Genomic DNA, 17,192 nt, shown 5'->3' on the forward strand with positions numbered 1-17,192 from the left:
GAACGTGGGGAAAAGAAGTAAAAATTGTGGGAGGAAAAGAAAGTACAGGACACTGGGTCTGTCCCCACCCCAATTCCCTTACAGGTAATGGAGCCGGGGGTGGAAATAAATGACGTCCAAGGCCTTTTCCAGTTGTGACTGGGAAACAGGGTGGGCACTTCCGCAGGAGGGAGGACAAAAGGAAGAGGAAAGGGCGGCGCAGAGGAGGAGGTGCTGCGTCGCCAAGGTGGCATCCGCGGCTCCTCCCCGGCCCTTTCCCAGGGCCCCTAGCCTTCCGCTGGGTCCGGCGGAAATGAGCCGTGGCTTTTGGCTGGCGGAGACGCTGGCAGGGACCAGGCTCCACCCTGCCCCAGTGGCTGCCGACCCAGGCGGCTGCCGCTCTGTTCCGCAGAGGCACGCCCCTTCCTGTCTCTCCGTCTCGACCCCCTCGCGGGGCCCAGGTGGGGCCCGAGTCGCCGCCAGCATCTGTGCCGCGTCCCTTGCTCTGTGAAGGACAGGCCTCGCGCCAGGACCCCGGTGGACTTCTGAGGTGGCCAGAGCCCCGCCGCGGCCCCTTGCTCCTCTCCTGCCCACTTGCCCATCGAGCCTTGCGCTCACCCAACCTCGGTTCCCCATCCTACCAGGCCTCGGGGTTCTAGTTTATGGGGCCTAATCCCCCCTCCCCCACTTTACCGCGCGCCCCTGGCTTCTCGGGTCTCCAACCTCGGTCCCCCAAGCCTCGCGCCCCTCACCTACCTTGTCTGTGCACCCTGCCCTGGGTCTCGCGGCGCCCCCACCAGCCCTTTTGTTCCAGTTGCTCCAGTCGCTCCAGTCAGAGGCGCCTCCAACCCACCAGTGCCTCCTCCCAGTCCATCGCGCCTTGCCCTCCCACTCCACCACCAGTTCTCAGGTCTCTTAACTCTGCGATCTCGGGACTCTTAACTTGGGTCTCACGCTCCCATGCTCCAATCCTTAGAGACAGCACCCCTTTCCACACACACTCACGATCTCCCTCCCAAACATACCCCTCGGGGCTTCACATATCCCCAGGGTAGCTGCCTGTTTCAAGGCCTTGGGATTCACTTGTAACTCCAAGGCTGCCCTGCCTGCCCCCACTAGTCTGCCCACTGTTCCAAACCAACCCACTCCAGGCCTCAGGGTCTTGGGGACCTTCCTTTTAGCCCCCACATTTTGTGTTATTTCACAACAAAACACCCCAGTGTTCTCTGCTTAGGCCTGCCCAGACTCAGCATGCAGCATGCAACTCCTGGGCCTGGCTTTACCCCACCCCGCCTGACAGCTGTTGCCATTTGCTTCCCCACCTCCTGGATGTCTTTGATTTTCTGACCTCTCCTTACTCTAGCTTGTCTGTTCTCTTTTCCTTGTGTGCTCCAGGTGCCAGGATGGTGGGGGAACTCCGCTACAGGGAATTCAGGGTGCCCCTGGGGCCTGGCTTACATGCCTATCCTGATGAGCTGATCCGCCAGCGAGTGGGCCATGATGGGCATCCTGAGTACCAGATCCGTTGGCTCATCCTGCGGCGTGGCGATGAGGGTGACGGGGGCTCTGGCCAAGTGGACTGCAAGGCTGAGCACATCCTGCTGTGGATGTCCAAGGATGAGATCTATGCCAACTGCCACAAGATGCTGGGCGAGGATGGCCAGGTCATCGGGCCCTCCCAGGAGTCTGCAGGGGAGGTTGGGGCCCTGGACAAATCTGTGCTGGAGGAGATGGAAACCGATGTGAAGTCCCTCATTCAGAGAGCCCTTCGGCAGCTGGAGGAGTGTGTGGGCACCATCCCTCCTGCTCCTCTACTTCACACTGTCCACGTGCTCAGCGCCTATGCCAGCATCGAGCCCCTCACTGGGGTATTCAAGGACCCAAGAGTCCTGGACTTGCTCATGCACATGTTGAGTAGTCCCGATTATCAGATTCGCTGGAGCGCAGGCCGGATGATACAAGCCCTGTCCTCCCATGATGCTGGTGAGGGGCAGTGTGGGGAGGAAGGGAAAGCAGAAGGGCTGGGTCGGCTCAGGGACTCACAGGACACTGTGGCAGGAGCCTCTGATCTCATCAGTACGTAAATGATTCTGTTGCCCTTCTCTTAGAGTTGGAAGAAAAGGAGGTGGGAATGGGAGTGAGGGTGGGGGTTATCTGCCAAAAGAGGAAAGACTATCTTCAATAACCTCATATTAATTAGTTGCTTTTTATGCAAAGGAAGAATTTACAGTTTAGACTATTGTAGATGGTGTTTATGTGCGTGTGTGTATGTATATAAGTTGTCAAATTTTAGCTCTTGAAGCAAATCAGTTCTTTCCCATTGTGTGGTGGCAAAAGGATTGGATTGAAAGAATAGAGGGTCTAAGATTTCTAGGAAGGGTGAGATTAGGGAGAAGTTACTAATTGGGATATGGGTTACAGGGACCCGGACTCAAATCCTTCTGTCACTGAGCCAACAAGAAGCCATTGAGAAACACCTGGATTTTGACAGCCGCTGTGCTCTGCTAGCACTGTTTGCACAGGCCACGCTCTCTGAACATCCCATGTCTTTCGAGGGCATTCAGCTACCACAGGTAACCTTTGGGGGTATAAGGTAGGGGGAGCTTGTGAACAAGATCTAGGGACCAGGCCTTTGCACCTATCTACAGAGGATGGTATGGAGAGAGGGTCTTAAACTGGGACAAGGTGGATGTAGGCCAAAGGTTGTATCCCACAGGTCCCAGGAAGGGTGCTCTTCTCCCTCGTGAAGCGGTATTTGCATGTCACCTCGCTCCTGGATCAGCTGAACAACAGTGCTGCGGAGCCAGGAGCCCAGAACACTTCTGCTCCTGAGGAGTTGAGTGGGAAGAGGGGTCAACTGGAGCTGGAGTTCAGTATGGCCATGGGCACCCTGATCTCGGAGCTGGTGCAAGCCATGCGCTGGGACCAGGCCACAGACAGACCAAGGAGCTCAGCACGGTTCCCCGGTTCCATCTTCCAGCCTCAGCTGGCAGATGTGAGCCCAGGGTTCCCCACTGCCCAGGCTCAGCCCTCCTTCAGGAGGTCAAGACGTTTTCGCCCTCGTTCTGAGTTCGCAAGCGGCAATACCTATGCCTTGTATGTGCGGGACACACTGCAGCCGGGGATGCGAGTGCGGATGCTGGATGATTATGAGGAGATCAGTGCCGGGGATGAGGGCGAGTTTCGGCAGAGCAACAGCGGCGTGCCTCCTGTGCAGGTGAGTGGCATATGGTGGTGGGACACTGTTAGGGGTCTATTTGGGGTGGGGCAGAGTTGGGGCTTCCATACAGAGGGGCTCCAGCAGGCCACCCAAAGAGAAAGCTTTCTATAAGATTGGGATGGTGAAAAAGAGTCAGTAGTTGAGAGGCGGGCCATTCTGAGAGCTGGAAAAATCTGGGTTTAGGAGGCTGTGAAGTCAAGAAGACTCACACAGGAAGAAACTGATATAGCCAGACTCCTCCAAAGGTCAGGGTCAGGGAGATGGAGTGGTAGAGGCCAGAAGGAAGTGTGGGGGGCATAAGCCGTGAAAGATAGGGTGAGAGGAAAGACAGGCCCATCCCCCAAAGGAGAGGGCATCCTTTGTGTGTGTGTGTGTGTGTGTGTATTCTCCATATGCTGCTGTTTTGTTATATGAAGGTTTTTCTAAAACCTGGCCAGGTGGTCACCCTGAGGGCTATAAGTCCTCAGTACTAGGCCACAGCCAGTCATTAGTGAGTCCTCCCTTCCCCTTCCCTCTCTTTCTTTCCCTATCCTCCAGGTATTGTGGGAGTTAACAGGCCGCACCTATTGGGTGCACTGGCACATGCTGGAGATCTTGGGCTTTGAGGAAGACGTTGAGGACATGGTTGAGGCTGATGAGTACCAAGGGGCGGTGGCCAGTAGAGTCCTGGGTAGAGGTGAGCTCAGGGAGTAAGCAAGGGTCAGCTCTGAGCAGAGTAACGGTGGTCCTGCTCAGTTGCTAGTGACATCCCTGTGCCCCTCGGCCCATTTCCACAGCCCTGCCCGCCTGGCGCTGGAGGCCCATGACGGAACTCTATGCTGTGCCTTATGTGCTGCCTGAGGATGAGGACACTGAGGAGTGTGAACACCTGACCCTGGCTGAGTGGTGGGAACTCCTCTTCTTCATCAAGAAGCTGGATGGACCTGACCATCAGGAGGTTCTCCAGATCCTCCAGGAGAACCTAGATGGGGAGGTAGAGCCAGCCTGGAGGCACTCAGAGGTTGGAGGGCTCTATTGCAAGGGCTGGACTGTATAGAGCATTTGAAAGGCTCAGGATGAAAAGTGGAGGTCAGAGAGTGGAAGGGGCTGCAGAGGAGGGGTCTGGAATTTTCAGAGGTGGGAGAGGCTGGTGAGCTGTTTGGGAGGAGCCAGCTGCCAGCTGAGAAGATCAGGATGGAGGGTATGTGTGCAGAGAGAGCCCCACCTCTACCAAGCGCTCCCTGGGTCCTCTGTGCCGGCAGGGCTGTCTGCAATGAGAGCTTCTCCTTAATGGCAGATTCTGGATGATGAGATCCTAGCTGAACTGGCCGTGCCCATAGAATTGGCCCAGGACTTGCTGCTGACTCTGCCACAGCGACTCAATGACAGTGCCCTCAGGGACCTGATCAACTGCCGTGTCTACAAGAAGTATGGGCCTGAAGCCCTAGCAGGGCACTCAGCCTACCCATCCCTTCTAGAAGCCCAACAAGATGTCCTCCTGCAAGCTCAGGCCCAGGTTAAGGACTCAGAAGATGCAGCCAAAGTGGAAGGTGGGTGCCAGACACAGCAGCTGAGCCGACACACCTTCAGGGCATTAGCACAGGAGAGATGTCTGTGCTGATTTTTATGCAATCCTTTCTGGAAGTGATGCCACCTTAGAATCTGCAACTTAGAGAGAAGCAACAAATGGAGAAGCGGGCACTGTGTTCCCTCAAAGAATGAAGGAGGATGTAAAGTTAGAAAATTGCAAGATAATTTTGAAGACTTATAAAAGCCCCCACATTTAGCTTTTTTTCTTGTAGAGAAATATACTCCATGCTTTGAAATAAAGGGAAGTGCTCTCCTGTTTGCAGATGAAGCTACTTTGCTACTTTAAGAATATAAAGGCCAGGTGCGGTGGCTCATACCTGTAATCCCAGCTCTTTGGGAGGCCTAGGCGGGCGGATCATGGGGTCAGGAGATTGAGATCATCCTGCCTAGCATGGTGAAATCTCGTCTCTACTAAAAATACAAAAAAAAATTAGCCGGGCGTGGTGGTGGGCGCCTTTAGTCCCAGCTACTTGGTAGGTTGAGGCAGGAGAATGGTGTGAACCCAGGAGGCGGAGGTTGCAGTGAGCCGAGACGGCACCACTGCACTCCAGCCTGGGCGACAGAGCGAGACTCCATCTCAAAATAAATAAATAAATAAATAATAAAATTTGTCATAAAGCTGTCTTACAAGGACATTAAGAGATTAGATCCCCAAACCTAACTTTTGCGGGGGGCGGGGGGGGGTTAAAAAATTTAAAACATTTTTTAGGAGAAATTAGAGAAAAAGATTGAGAGTTATGAATCTATTTCTGAGCCTTCACATTACTAACAATGGCCAATTCCTGTGACTCTCCTCTTCCTGTAGCAAAAGAACCCCCATCTCAGAGTCCCAACACTCCCCTGCAGCATCTCGTGGAGGATTATGGTCCAGCTGGGAAAATCCTCCTGGATCTAGAGCAAGCCCTCAGCTCGGAGGGGACGCAGGAGAACAAGGTCAAGCCACTCCTGCTGCAGCTGCAGCGGCAGCCCCAGCCCTTCCTGGCACTGATGCAGAGCCTGGACACTCCAGAGACTAACAGGGCCCTGCACCTGACTGTGCTGAGGTAAGAGCGTGGTGACAGGTGGGATCTCTGAGGGCAAAGGGGGTCTATGAGGCTGGCTGCACATTTCTCTGCCCCCAGAATCCTGAAGCAGCTGGTAGACTTCCCTGAGGCACTGCTGCTCCCCTGGCACGAGGCCGTGGATGCCTGCATGGCCTGCCTGCGGTCCCCAAACACTGATCGAGAGGTACCCCTGCCTTGCTCTGGGGAGAGGCTGGGGGAGAGGATAAAGGCAGCCACTGGCAAGGCACACCCACTGGGCAAGGCTCTGGAGGGTGTGATAGAGCCTTTGGGCTCTTAGTTTGAGTTTTGCTTTTAAAATTGAATTTTATTTTTTTTAAATAGGTAATACATTCACATGGTTCACAAATCAAAACGCTCTAACAAGGTATACACTGAGAATTCTTGCTCTCACCCAAATCCCTGTTCTCCCAGTGTCCCCCACACACCCCTTACTGGTAATTACTTGTATTAATTTATGTATCATTCCCATGTTCCCTTATGCAAATATAAGCAAACCCAAATGTGTGATCTTGCCACTCTCTTTTTTACACAAAAGGATATGGAGATATTATTACATAGAACATTAAGAGCTTCAGTAGCTCCATTTTTGGCTGGTCCTGTGGGAGAAAGGGGGATGAAGGATGCAGAGGGCCCATCACATACCAGAGTCCCCTGCAAAAGCTACAGAGAAGTCCTGGGCACAGAAGGCTTCAGAAGGGCTCAGAGAACTAGGGTCATGGTGACAGTAGGTGTTTGCAGTGTGGCTGTATTTTTGGCTGTTATGTAGAATTTACTTTCTAAGGCAGGCTCATTGGGTATACGCCCAAACCCAGTCCCTGTCAGTCCCTTCCCAGCCATCCAGGTGTCTGTGCCTGAACATCTCAAAATACAGCCCTACAACTGTTTTTTGGGACAGTGGGGCCTGGATGAAAGAACCCAGGGATGCTCTCTGCAGTTTTTGTCAATATAATCAGCAGCCTAGAACCCTAGAGTAGCAGGGCATCTTGTGCCCTTTTCCATTTTGGTTTGTCTTCAGTTCTCTAACCACCTGGCTCTTGTGTCTCCCTATCCCTGTCTTTTCATTTCCTCACTGCCTTGCTCACTGTAGCACCCCCAGCACCCAGTACACAGTGGGTACCTGCTACTGCAGATGCCCTTGCAGCCCTCGCCCTGTCTTCATTCATCTCCTCCTTTATGTCCCCACCCAGGTGCTCCAGGAACTGATTTTCTTCCTGCACCGCCTGACCTCAGTGAGCAGGGACTATGCCGTGGTGCTGAATCAGCTGGGAGCAAGAGACGCCATCTCCAAGGCCCTGGAAAAGCACCTGGGAAAGCTGGAGCTGGCTCAGGAGCTGCGGGACATGGTGTTCAAGTGTGAGAAGCATGCCCACCTCTACCGCAAACTCATCACCAACATCCTGGGAGGCTGCATCCAGGTCAGGAGGAAGGGGAGCTTGTGGGCTCAGAGCAGCATCAGAATATGAAACCCAAGCAGTGGCGGGTAAGGGCTGTGTTCCCATGGCTGGGAACAACAGGTGACTCTAGTGACCCTGGGACATTTGTTTCCCTGCCCCTCTTCCCTGTCTGGGCCTGCTCTGCTGGTGCTGTAGAGGAAGTCCCACTGCTGCTTGGTCTCTCCTTCATCCATGTTTTTATGTGTCTCTCCGTGTTCCTCCTGCCCCCGTGCCCCTTCTCTCTGATGTTCTGGCCGCAGATGGTGCTGGGCCAGATTGAAGACCACAGACGAACCCACCGGTCCATCAACATCCCTTTCTTTGATGTGTTCCTCAGATACTTATGCCAGGGTTCGTGCCTGTTGCCCTGTTGCTCTACCTCTCCATACCTATGTTTGTTTCCCCTTTACACCCTACCTGGCTGTGACCACCACCCATTCCCACTTACCCCCAGGCTCCAGTGTGGAAGTGAAGGAGGACAAGTGCTGGGAGAAGGTGGAGGTGTCCTCCAACCCACACCGGGCCAGCAAGCTGACGGACCACAACCCCAAGACCTACTGGGAGTCCAACGGCAGCGCCGGCTCCCACTACATCACCCTGCACATGCACCAGGGCGTCCTCATCAGGTAACGCTCCCACGCATGTGCTTTGCCACACACCTATGCTTTTCTGTGACGCCCCTGTGTTTGTTTTGGGGGATGCACCACCCCCCTGGACTTGGCCATGGGCCCTGTCTGCAAGTTCCAAATGGTTTTTCCTCCCCACTCCCAGGCAACTGACTCTGCTTGTGGCTAGCGAGGACTCAAGCTACATGCCGGCCCGAGTGGTGGTGTGTGGAGGTGATAGCGCTAGCTCTCTTCACACGGAACTCAACTCGGTAGGGCCCCAGGGCCATTAGCCATTACTCCACCCCTCACAGGATCTGCCCTCCTGCTTCGATCTGGCCCTATCCTACTTTTTTCTACTCCCACCTGTCTTGAGCCCCACAGAAAGTAGTGTCCTTTATCCCTGTGCTTGTGCCACCAGGCCCCAAACAGTGAGGGTGGACAATGAGGATAGCTTTCTCAGGACCCTACACATCCCAGGGCTGGGGAAGGGAAGGAAACAAGTGAGGGGACTGGAGCCTAGAGCCAACTTGGCTCAGCACTCCCATCTGCACGTGTAGAGGTGACAGCCTTCTCTGCCCCCCTACCAGGTGAATGTGATGCCCTCTGCCAGCCGGGTGATCCTCCTGGAGAACCTGACCCGCTTCTGGCCCATCATCCAGATCCGCATAAAGCGCTGCCAGCAGGTGGGGCTAGGGATGTGGGGTGTGGCCCTGGGTTGGGGGCTCTGAATCCCATAAACGGGCAGATCTTGAGCCAGAGGACCAGCCTGGGTCTCAAGCAGCTCCAGGTGTGAGGCTCGAGGGCGTAGCTGACCCCAGCCCATCCCAAGGAGCGTGTGGGGCGAGTGAAGATAGTCCTGTGTGTGTTTCAGGGTGGCATTGATACGCGCATTCGGGGGTTAGAGATCCTAGGCCCCAAGCCCACATTCTGGCCAGTGTTCCGGGAGCAACTCTGTCGTCACACACGCCTCTTCTACATGGTTCGGGCGCAGGCCTGGAGCCAGGACATGGCAGAGGACCGCAGGAGCCTCCTGCACCTGAGTTCTAGGTGTGTGAGAGTGTGCGTGTATGCCTGTGTCTGTGGGAAAGGTAAGGCTATTGCAAATAGCTGGCAGGCAGGGGTCCATTTAAGCCATGAGATGGAGGTTTAATATGCGTGGGGAGGGGGCTGGAGTGTTCTGAGCTGTGGGAGGGGAAGAAAGGATAAAGAGAAGAAATTTCTCCAGTGGGCTGGGAATAGGATATACTAGTTAGCACAGGGCAGTTTTGAAGTACCAGGGGGGCCTTCAGTTTGGGTGCTGGAGGTTAACTGGCAGTCTTAGGCAGGGTGGACACTGAGATAACACATACCTCAAGCCTCTGACACCTTCCTCCTCCATTCTCACCCCCAGACTGAACGGGGCCCTGCGCCAGGAGCAGAATTTTGCTGATCGCTTCCTCCCTGACGACGAGGCTGCCCAAGCTCTGGGCAAGACCTGCTGGGAGGCCCTGGTCAGCCCCGTGGTGCAGAACATCACCTCCCCTGGTAACCATCCTGACACCTGGACCCATTACTATCTCAGGGCTTGGCTCCACTAATTAGCTCCTTCTTGCTCTACCCTAGAACCACCTGGATTATGTTCTGGCCCTTTTGGCACCTGCATTTGTAATCCCAGTGCCGTCTTCTCATAGCCCAGGGGCTGCCCCCTTTCCTATGTCTCTCAAGTATCAGCTGACACCATAAGTGCAGAAGGTACCTTGTTACCCACTCCCTTATCATTCTTTTCATATCTTTTTTTTTTGAGACAGAGTTTCGCTCTTGTTACCCAGGCTAGAGTGCAATGGCGCGATCTCAGCTAACCGCAACCTCTGCCTCCCGGGTTCAAGCAATTCTCTTGCCTCAGCCTCCTGAGTAGCTGGGATTACAGGCATGTGCCACCATGCCTGGCTTATTTTATTTTATTTTATTTTATTTTATTTTATTTTATTTTTTTGAGACAGTGTTTCGCTCTTATTGCCTAGGCTGGAGTGCAATGGCGCAATCTCAGCTCACTGCAACCTCCGCCTCCAGGGTTAAGCAGTTCTCCTGCATCAGCCTCCCAAATAGCTGGGATTACAGGCATGGGCCACCATGCCTGGCTAATTTTGGATTTTTCGTAGAGATGGGGTTTCTCCATGTTGGTCAGGCTGGTCTTGAACCCCCAACCTCAGGTGATCCACCTGCCTCAGTCTCACAAAGTGCTAGGATTACAGGCGTGAGCCACCGCGCCCGACCCACACCTAGCTGATTTTATATTTTTTAGTAGAGATGGAGTTTCTCCATGTTGTGAGGCTGATCTCGGGAACTCCTGACCTCAGGTGATCCGCCCACCTCAGCCTCCCAAAGTGCTGGGATTATAGGCATGTGCCACCGCGCCTGGCCTTTTCTATTTTTTTTAATGTTTATTATTTTTATTTATTATTATTATTTTTTTGAGATGGAGTCTCACTCTATCGCCCAGGCTGGAGTGCAGTGGTGTGATCTCGGCTCACTGCAAACTCCTCCTCCCAGGTTCATGCCATTCTCTGGCCTCAGCCTCCCAAGTAGCTGGGATTACAGGCACCCGCCACCACGTCTGGCTTATTTTTGTATTTTTAGTAGAGATGGGGTTTCACCGTGTTAGCCAGGATGGTCTCAATCTCCTGACCTTGTGATCTGCCCACGTCGGCCTCCCAAAGTGCTGGGATTACAGGCGTAAGCCACTGTGCCCAGCCTGTTTATTTATTATTTTTAAAGATGACCAGGCCGGGCTCAAACTCCTCTCATTTCAACCTCCCAAAGTGCTGGGGAGGTTGAAGCGCTCCTCTCATTTCAACCTCCCAAAGTGCTGGGATTATAGGCATAAACCACCCTACCTGGCCCCTCCCTTGTATCATTTCGTCCAGTTGCTCTATCTCCACACTCCTGTTCAGCCCAACCTCTCCCACTTCCCTGCAGACATGGCTGTGCCTTGGTTTGTTTTTCTCACCCTCTAGATGAGGATGGCGTTAGCCCCCTGGGTTGGCTGCTGGAGCAGTACCTGGAGTGTCAGGAAGCTGTCTTCAACCCCCAGAGCCGCGGCCCAGCTTTCTTCTCGCGGGTGCGCCGTCTCACTCACCTGCTGGTGCATGTCGAGCCCTGCGAGGCACCCCCTCCTGTGGCGGCCACTCCTCGGCCCAGTGAGTAGTGGGGATTCAGGTGGGGAGCTTCTAGTCAGGAGCATTTTCCTGGGCCCCACGTGTACACCATAGACTTCTGTCCATCCCCATCCTTCCCCTCCTGTTGGCTCAGCCTGTTCATCTTCCAGGTTTGTGTCACCTCCATCCATGAACATCACTTTGGGTGGCAGCATGTCAGGAAAGGCCTCAGGGCATCCCCTTGGATAGCGACTGGAGTGGAGGGGCTGCCCACTCCTTGCCTCTGCCACTTTCTTGATCTCCACAGAGGGCAGAAACAGAAGCCACGACTGGAGCTCCTTGGCTACCCGGGGCCTTCCAAGCAGCATCATGAGAAACCTGACGCGCTGTTGGCAAGCCGTGGTGGAGAAGCAGGTGGGCAGGAGCGGGCCTGGGGGAGAGAGGGGACACCAAAATGGTGGCATGTTGGGTTGTGTCTTCATGCTCCTGCCCCTTCCTTCCAGGTGAACAATTTTCTGACCTCATCCTGGCGGGATGATGACTTTGTGCCACGCTACTGTGAGCAATTTAATATTCTGCAGAACTCGAGCTCTGAACTGTTTGGGCCGCGGGCAGCCTTCTTGCTGGCGCTGCAGAATGGCTGTGCGGGAGCCTTGCTGAAGCTCCCTTTTCTCAAAGCTGCCCATGTAAGCCTCCACCCTTGCTGCATCCTTGGGTCTCTTCCTACAAACTCTTCCTTCCTCGCCTCCTCCAAATGACCCACCCTTCCATTCCCATTCTATGATGAACATATGTTAGTATATAGCCATGTTATAAGAAGCTTAAAAAATTGGCTGGGTGTAGTGGCTCACGCCTGTAATCCCAGCACTTTGGGAGGCCAAGGTGGGTGGATCACAAGGTCAGGAGATCGAGACCCTCCTGGCTAACATGGTGAAACCCTGTCTCTACTAAAAATATAAAAAATCAGCTGGGTGTGGTGGCACACACCTGAAGTCCCAGCTACTCAGGAGGGCAAGACAGGAGAATCGCTTGAACCTGGGAGGCGGAGGTTGCAGTGAGCCAAGATCACGCCACTGCACTCCAGCTTGGGTGACAGAACAAGACTCGGTCTCAAAAAAAAAAAAGAAGTTTAAAAAATAAATAGTGGCCAGGTGTGGTGGCTCACGCTTGTAATCCCAGCACTTTGGGAGGCTGAGGCAGGCAGATCACCTGAGGTCAGGAGTTTGAGGCCACCCTGGCCAACATGACCAAACCCTATCTCTACTAAAATTACAAAAATTAGCCAGGCATGGTGGCACATGCCTGTAGTCCCAGCTACTTGGGAGGCTGAGGCAGGAGAATTGTTTGAACCCAGGAGGTGGAGGTTGCAGTTAGCCGAGATTGCACCACTGCACTCCAGCCTGGGTGACAGAGCTAGACTCATCTCAAAAACAAAACAAAACAAAAACCACAATTGATGAACTAAAATGCAAGCAGCACCCTGGAAAGCAGGGTAAAGAGCAGCAGGAGCATGAGGCTCCTTGTGTAGCCTCCAGTCCTAGTTTATCAGTAACTAGGCTCAATCTTGGCTCAGCACAACCTCCACCTCCCGGGTTCAAGCAATTCTTCTGCCTCAGCCTCCCAAGTAGCTGGGATTATAGGCACAGGCCACCACAAAAATTAGCCTGGCCAATTTTTGTATTTTTAATAGAGACAAGAGTTTCACCACGTTGGTCAGGCTGGTCTCGAACTCCTGACCTCGTGATCTACCCACCTCGGCTTCCCAAAGTGCTAGGATTACAGGCATGAGCCACCACTCCTTTCCCTTCCCCTTTCCTTCCTTCTTTTTCTCTCTCTCCTTTCTTTTTTTTTTTTTTTTCTCTCCCTCTCTTTTTCTTTCTTTCTTTCCTTCTTTCTTGACAGGGTCTTACTCTCTCCCAGACTGGGGTGCAGTGGTGCAGTCACAGCTCACTGCAGCTTCAACTTCTTGGGCTCAGGTGGTCCTCTCAGCCTCCTGGGTAGCTAGGACCATAGGCATGTGCCACCATGCCCAGCTAATTTTTTTCGTATTTTTAGTAGAGATGGGGTTTTGCCATGTTGCCCAGGCTGGTCTCCAACTCCTGGGCTCAAGCCATCTGCCTGTCTCGGCCTCCCAAAGTGCTGGAATTACAGGCGTGAAGTGCGCCTGGCCTTATTTTCTCATTTTGAATGATTATTATTAGTTTGAATTTTTAGATACAATGAAAAGACACTTTCCATAATTGTTAATATTGCTAATTTGTACAATGGTTAATGATCGTATATAATAGTTGTATGAAAGCACCAACCACCTTAGGAAGCTGCCAGCATTCATATCTACTTTCCAGACCCTCGTCCCTCCTCCCCACTCACCTGCTCTGCTTGCTTGTTCATGGCTTTCCTGTGCTCTGCCATTGCTCAGGTGAGTGAGCAGTTCGCCCGGCACATTGACCAGCAGATCCAGGGCAGCCGGATTGGTGGAGCCCAGGAAATGGAGAGGCTGGCACAGCTGCAGCAGTGCCTGCAAGCTGTCCTGATTTTCTCCGGCCTGGAGATAGCCACCACCTTTGAGCATTATTACCAGTGAGTGTGGACCTAAGGAGCGGGAGCTGGCGGGAGGCAGGATGATGGTGGAAGAGCCAGCTCATGGGCCTGGAAGTCTGGGATAGAGCCAGGCTGGAGCCTTGGAGTGGGAGGCTGGGCCACACTGGTGCCCACACTGAGGCTTGGCCCGGGCTGCATGCACTGTAGGCACTACATGGCGGACCGTCTCCTGGGCGTGGTCTCGAGCTGGCTGGAGGGGGCCGTGCTGGAGCAGATTGGTCCCTGCTTCCCCAACCGCCTCCCCCAGCAGATGTTGCAGAGCCTGAGCACCTCTAAGGAGCTACAGCGCCAGTTCCACGTCTACCAGCTCCAGCGGCTGGATCAGGAACTCCTAAAGCTGGAGGATACAGAGAAGAAAATACAGGTGAGTGCCTTGGAAGGGATGAGCAAATGAGAAGGTAGGGGGAAGATGGGCATGAAGCAGACTGGAGGAGGCCATGGCATCTGGGAACCCTGTGCTCCTTCAGGTGGGCCATAGGGACAGTGGCAAGGAGTATAAGAGCGAGAAGGAAGAGGGAGCTGGGGCAGCAGCAGCGGTGGATGTGACAGAGGGAGAGGAGGAAGAGGAGGAGAATGAGGACCTCTACTATGAAGGGGCAATGCCAGAAGTGTCTGTGCTTGTCCTGTCCCGACACTGCTGGCCTGTTGCCTCAATCTGCCACACACTGAACCCCAGAACCTGCCTGCCCTCCTACCTGAGGGGCACTTTGAACAGATACTCCAACTTCTACAACAAGAGTGAGTAGCCAGGCAGAGGGGACTGGGGAGAGGGTGGGCTGCTAGGAAAGGACCTGGGGTTGGGGGCAGACCCTGATGTTGGGAGGCTTGATGTGAAAAGAGATGGTCTGTAGCTGGGCACAGGGCTCACGCCTGTAATCCCAACACTTTGGGAGGCCGAGGTGGGTGGATCACTTGAGGTCAGGAGTTCGAGACCAGCCTAGCCAACATGGTGAAACCTCGTCTCTACTAAAAATACAAAAATTAGCTGAGTGTGGTGGTGCATGCCTGTAGTCCCAGCTACTCGGGAGGCTGAGGCAGGAGAATCACTTCAACCCACAAGCGGAGGTTGCAGTGAGCCAAGATCGTGCCACTCACTCTAGCCTGGGTGACAGTGAGACTCCATCTCAAAAAAAAAAAAAAAAAAGAGTTGGTCTTTTAATTTAAATTTTTAATTTTTGTTTTTATAGATTCAGGGAGAGAGAGTCTTTAGGGATAAGAATTCCCTAGGCCATGGGAAAAATAGTGGTTTTGAGAAGAAAGGGCAGGAGCTTGGTGGCTGAGGGTGGCAGGTGCTGTCAGATACCTGATCCCCAGATCATTGTCTTTTCTGTTTTAAAATAAGACCTGGGAATCTCTTTGTGGGTGACAGGGAGGATGGAGGCAGGAGGCACCTGAGGCCACCAGGAAGGAGTGTCTGGCTCCTTCCTGGTCAGTCACCTGTCATCCTAAACTACCCACTGGGGCTGATCCCTGAGCTGGCAGCAACACAGGAGGGGGAAGAGGCTCAGACCTGTGGTCAGGGAGCCCCCTAATAGGGGAGACATTGTTTCCTGTCACAATATTCCAGCTTGATAAGAGCCCCAGTCCTTCCTCCCTTCATGGTTTTGTCTCCCTAAAAACACACGGGGCAATCCTCGAAGGCACTGATGAGAACCTGCCTGGCACCAGGCTAGGCATAGGATAGCTCCCAGATACCTGAGGCTCGCCATGGAGGCAGGCCCAGAGAAGGCCGAGATCTGGAAGCTCAGACCAGGAGCTCCAGTGTCCATAAATGCTGGGGTCACACGCCCTGTAGAGATCAACAGAGCTTGACCAGCATGCACCCTCCCTCCAACACCAACTCCCTCCTTTCCCCTGCTCTTTGTCTCCCTCCCCCTTCCTGGTACCTCACCAGGTCAGAGCCATCCTGCCCTCGAGCAAGGCTCACAGAGGCGACTGCAGTGGACGTGGCTGGGCTGGGCTGAGCTGCAGTTTGGGAACCAGACCCTGCATGTGTCCACCGTGCAGATGTGGCTACTGCTGTCTCTCAACGACCTGAAGGTGGTCCAGCCCTGCTGTACCTCTCTCCTGTCTCCCACTTTGTCCCGTGCCTCTCTTCCTGAAACCTTGACTCCCTCTGCTTCTTCCCTCTATCCTCTTCTCTCCACTCCTTGGGGAGGCCCTGAATGTCTCCCATCTGTTCTCTGAAGGCAGTCTCTGTGGAGAGTCTGCTGGCGCTCTCAGGGCTCTCCGAAGACATGCTTAATGAGGCGATTGGGCCCCTCACCTCTTCAAGAGGCCCCCTGGACCTTCATGAGCAAAAGGATATACCAGGAGGTATGCACTTAGGGCCAGAGGGGCCTCTGCTCTGAGGCAGGGCCGGGCTTCTCATGGGCTCTCCACTGAGTGAGTGATCGGTGTTTATTTCAGGGGTCCTCAAGATTCGAGATGGCAGCAAGGAACCCAGGTCGAGATGGGACATTGTGCGGCTCATCCCACCTCAGACATACCTGCAAGCTGAGGGTGAAGAGGGCCGGAACTTGGAGAAGAGACGGAATCTTCTGAACTGCCTCATTGTCCGAATCCTCAAGGCCCATGGGGATGAGGGGCTGCACATTGACCAGCTTGTCTGTCTGGTAGGCAGGGGTGGGCACAGTGGGTGATGGATCTTTGCTGGGGTTGGGGGAGCAGTCTACAGAACAAGGTGGGTCCACGTGTGGTGAAGCACGTGGTTCACTATGTAGCCTGTAGGAGTGTGAGGCGTGAAGTCAGGATGTACCTGGTGTCCTTGGGGCATCCTGTCCTAGCAGCCTGTGGTTGGAGTGGAAGCTCAAGCAAGGAGGGGTCAGCTGCCTCTAACCTACCACTTGTCCCTTCCTCCCCGACACCAGGTGCTGGAGGCTTGGCAGAAGGGCCCATGTCCTCCCAGGGGTTTGGTCAGCAGCCTTGGTAGGGGGTCTGCCTGCAGCAGCACTGATGTCCTCTCCTGCATCCTGCACCTCCTGGGCAAGGGCACGCTGAGACGCCATGATGACCGGCCGCAGGTGCTGTCCTATGCAGTCCCTGTGACTGTCATGGAGCCTCACACCGAGTCCCTGAACCCAGGCTCCTCAGGCCCCAACCCACCCCTCACCTTCCATACCCTGCAGATTCGCTCCCGGGGTGTGCCCTATGCCTCCTGCACTGCCACCCAGAGCTTCTCTACCTTCCGGTAGCCCTGGACTTGGGGTCAGGGGAAGATAGAGCTGGAGCTTTTACAGAAATAAAACCTGAGAGTTTGATTATATGATGTGTGTTTGGCAACTGCTAGAGATTTGAGCTGGGAGGTGGCGGGGGCTTTCCCGGCTGGTGAGGAAGGAGCCTTTGGCACTGAGTCTGTTGCATGATATGCCAAGGGTCTTGTTAGGGTGAGGATGGTAGACTGGGAGAAAGGCAGAGGGAGTCAGGTACGATTTAGCACCCCCTCTAGGCAGAGAGATTGAGGGGACTAGGCAGGATGATGGCACTCAGCCCCTTCTCAGAGGGTGTGTGGTCAGAAGTGCTTTCATCTGGCAGGCTGGAGATCCAAGCCCAACTTGGCCACTCACCAGATGGTTTGTAACTTG

General features: G+C 54.1%; 1 protein-coding gene across 5 annotated transcripts; it reads left to right on the forward strand.

The window, feature by feature from the left end:
* Nucleotides 1-5: 5 nt before the first annotated feature.
* LOC105489589 (cullin 7) lies at nucleotides 6-16,873 on the forward strand. 5 transcript variants are annotated; one of them, XM_024795296.2, is made up of 27 exons: nucleotides 325-529; nucleotides 794-889; nucleotides 1,375-2,055; nucleotides 2,401-2,552; nucleotides 2,696-3,196; nucleotides 3,737-3,875; nucleotides 3,976-4,172; nucleotides 4,476-4,728; nucleotides 5,574-5,811; nucleotides 5,890-5,995; nucleotides 7,020-7,247; nucleotides 7,526-7,616; nucleotides 7,720-7,891; nucleotides 8,037-8,142; nucleotides 8,461-8,556; nucleotides 8,745-8,920; nucleotides 9,264-9,397; nucleotides 10,867-11,049; nucleotides 11,315-11,421; nucleotides 11,511-11,693; nucleotides 13,427-13,587; nucleotides 13,756-13,972; nucleotides 14,076-14,346; nucleotides 15,503-15,648; nucleotides 15,798-15,924; nucleotides 16,018-16,223; nucleotides 16,479-16,873. In XM_024795296.2, exons 3-27 carry the CDS (start codon nucleotides 1,383-1,385, stop codon nucleotides 16,800-16,802), a joined length of 5,187 nt encoding a protein of 1,728 aa, XP_024651064.2. In that variant the 5' UTR covers nucleotides 325-529; nucleotides 794-889; nucleotides 1,375-1,382; the 3' UTR covers nucleotides 16,803-16,873. The 5 variants fall into 5 exon arrangements, with proteins under 5 accessions (XP_011752800.2, XP_011752802.2, XP_024651063.2 ...); XM_011754498.3 differs by lacking the exon at nucleotides 794-889 and having other exon boundaries at nucleotides 6-440; XM_011754500.3 differs by lacking the exon at nucleotides 794-889 and having other exon boundaries at nucleotides 7-440; nucleotides 1,375-1,962.
* The last annotated feature ends 319 nt before the right edge of the window (nucleotides 16,874-17,192 follow it).

This window comes from Macaca nemestrina, chromosome 5, assembly GCF_043159975.1.
Source record: "Macaca nemestrina isolate mMacNem1 chromosome 5, mMacNem.hap1, whole genome shotgun sequence".
NCBI classification, from domain to species: Eukaryota; Metazoa; Chordata; class Mammalia; order Primates; family Cercopithecidae; genus Macaca; species Macaca nemestrina.